The sequence below is a fragment of the Strix aluco genome, chromosome 34, assembly GCF_031877795.1.
Source record: "Strix aluco isolate bStrAlu1 chromosome 34, bStrAlu1.hap1, whole genome shotgun sequence".
NCBI lineage: Eukaryota > Metazoa > Chordata > Aves > Strigiformes > Strigidae > Strix > Strix aluco.
Genome location: NC_133964.1, coordinates 605,623 through 608,184, shown reverse-complemented (window position 1 = coordinate 608,184; position 2,562 = coordinate 605,623). Strand labels below are relative to the sequence as shown.

The window sequence follows — 2,562 nt, the reverse complement described above, 5'->3', positions numbered from 1 at the left end:
TCACTCACTCCCCTGGGTCCAATGTGGGACAGAATCACAAGGGTAGAACTGAGAAAACTTGCAGGTTGAGATAAAGACAGTTGAATAGGTAAAGAAAAAGCCACACAGGTAAACAAAGGAAAACATGGAATTCATTCACTTCTTTCCATTTGCAGGCAGGACCTCAGCCATCTCCAGGACATCTGGGCTCCACAATATGTAACGGTGACTTGGGAAGGAAAATGCCATAACTCTAAACGTTCCCATGTTCATCCTTCTTCCCCCAGCTTTGTATTATTGAGCGTGATGTCAAAAGGTATAGTATATCCCTTTGGTCAGTCGGGGTCAGCTGTCCCAGCTGTGTTCCCCTCCCAGCTCCTTGTGCACCCCCACCCTGCTCACTGGTGGGGTGGGGTGAGGAGCAGAAAAGGCCTTGACTCTGTGTAAGCCCTGCTCAGCAATAACGAAAACAGCCCTGTGTTATCAACACTGTTTATAGCACAAATCCAAACCACAGCCCCATACCAGCTACTAGGAAGAAAATTAACTGTATCCCAGCCAAACCAGCACAGGCAGCTTCCCCAGTGTGTCCAGTGAGCGCGGGTACAGTCCAGACCCTGGTCCTTCAAGTCTCTCCCAGGAGGCCTGGCTGTGCGAGGACACTGCTGTGTGCTCCCACCCTGCAAATCACACTGTGCACCTGTTCAGTGGCGTTTTCATCTGCGGGACACTTTCTTGGGCATGTTCTTGAGATCAGGTTTGGAAGAAGACCTCAGCCTTCAGGCAGTACCCTGTGCCGATCCTCTTTCATGATGGAACTGCTCTTATGGAGGCCAGCTCTGTCACAGAAGTGCCCATTGCCTGTCCCTGCCTGCAGTCACAGAACTGCCATGCAGCAGGAGTGTGACCAAGCTGCCAGAGCACTCAGGCCTTACACCAAACTGAAGGGATCAGAAAGAGAGTGTGGAAGTGAAAAGAGAACATCTCTGGAAGACAAAGTGCCCATGGCAGGACTCCCATGCTGGGACTCTCTTCCCATCCACATCTGCACACAGGAATTGTCCCTGCAGGTCCATAAAATCTCAGAGGAAAGATCTCAGAAGAAGAAAAAGTCACTGCAGGCCGTTTATTATATTAAAACACACATCATGACTTCTCATTATACCCAGTCAATTAGTCAGAAAAGAAAAGCAGACAATGAATTAGAAAGGGGATGACAACAGCATTACAAGTAAAATATCACCACCAACAACAGAAAGAACAGACAAAAGTCTGGGCCTGTACAGAGTTATATTATAATTTTAACAAAGAAGATGAGCAATTTATTGCTTCAGAATAACATTTAGTTATCAGTTTCTTCAGGACATCCTTGATCTCCTGGTTCCTCATGCTGTAGATGAGGGGGTTCACAGCTGGAGGCGCCACTGAGTACAGAAATGACAGCACCAGGTCCAGGGATGGGGAGGAGATGGAGGGGGGTTTCAGGTAGGCAAACATGGCAGTGCTGATAAACAGTGAGACTACAGCCAGGTGAGGGAGGCACGTGGAAAAGGCTTTGTGCCGTCCCTGCTCAGAGGGGATCCTCAGCACAGCCCTGAAGATCTGCACATAGGACAACACAATGAAAACAAAACATCCAAATGATAAACAGGCAGTGACCGCAAGAAGCCCAACTTCCCTGATGTAGTAGTGTGAGCAGGAGAGCTTGAGGATCTGGGGGATTTCACAGAAGAACTGGTCCAGGGTGTTGCCGTGGCATAGTGGAAGTGAAAAGGTATTGGCCGTGTGCAGCACAGCCCAGAGAAACCCAGTGCCCCAGGCAGCTGCTGCCATGTGGACACAAGCTCTGCTGCCCAGGAGGGTCCCGTAGTGCAGGGGTTTGCAGATGGCAACGTAGCGGTCGTAGGCCATGATGGTGAGGAGAGAAAACTCTGCTGTAGCAAAGAAATAGAAGAAGAAGATCTGTTCCACACATCCCAAGTAGGAGATGTCCCTGTTGTCCCAGAGGGAATTGTCCATGGCTTTGGGGAGAGTGGTGGAGATGGAGCCCAGGTCGAGGAGGGAGAGGTTGAGGAGGAAGAAGTACATGGGGGTGTGCAGGTGGTGGTCACAGGCGATGGCGGTGATGATGAGGCCGTTGCCCAGGAGGGCAGCCAGGTAGATGCCCAGGAAGAGCCAGAAGTGCAAGAGCTGCAGCTCCCATGTGTCTGTGAATGCCAGGAGGAGGAACTCAGTGATGGAGCTGCTGTTGGACATTTGTTTCTACTGGACATGGGGACCTGTACATGTTGGAACAATCAGTGAGAAGTTAGGGCAGATTTCTCTGAACAAAAGATACTCCAATTCTTGCAGAAACCTTCCAAACTGATTCACCTCTTCCACAAAACCTTTGGCAGTTCCACCTCATGAGCTCTGTTCCAGCTGGCTGAGGGTACCCAAGGGAGCAGGGGTCTCTGCTGTGGGCTCTGGAGGAGTCAGTGCTATGTTACAACAGCAGGCAAATAGGAACATGGGGTCATCTCAGATCAAATCCACTTTTGATATCAAAGACTTATTAATCTTTATCCCCCCTATTCACCCAAC

General features: G+C 49.8%; 1 protein-coding gene across 1 annotated transcript; it reads right to left on the bottom strand.

Moving 5' to 3' along the window:
- Window positions 1–2,235, bottom strand: LOC141917130 (olfactory receptor 14C36-like). Its single transcript, XM_074810222.1, has 2 exons — window positions 1,322–2,235; window positions 1–79 (listed from the first exon to the last, which is right to left on the bottom strand). The coding sequence occupies exons 1-2, from the start codon at window positions 2,233–2,235 to the stop codon at window positions 1–3; spliced, it is 993 nt and encodes a 330-aa protein (XP_074666323.1).
- Between the last annotated feature and the right edge of the window lie 327 nt (window positions 2,236–2,562).

Coding starts and splice junctions, on each gene's coding strand:
- LOC141917130 (XM_074810222.1), bottom strand. CDS start 2,235: ATGTCCAACAGCAGCTCCATCACTGAGTTCCTCCTCCTGGCATTCACA. Junction 80..1,321: donor CTGAAGAAACTGATAACTAA/ATGTTATTCTGA, acceptor TACCTATTCAAC/TGTCTTTATCTCAACCTGCA.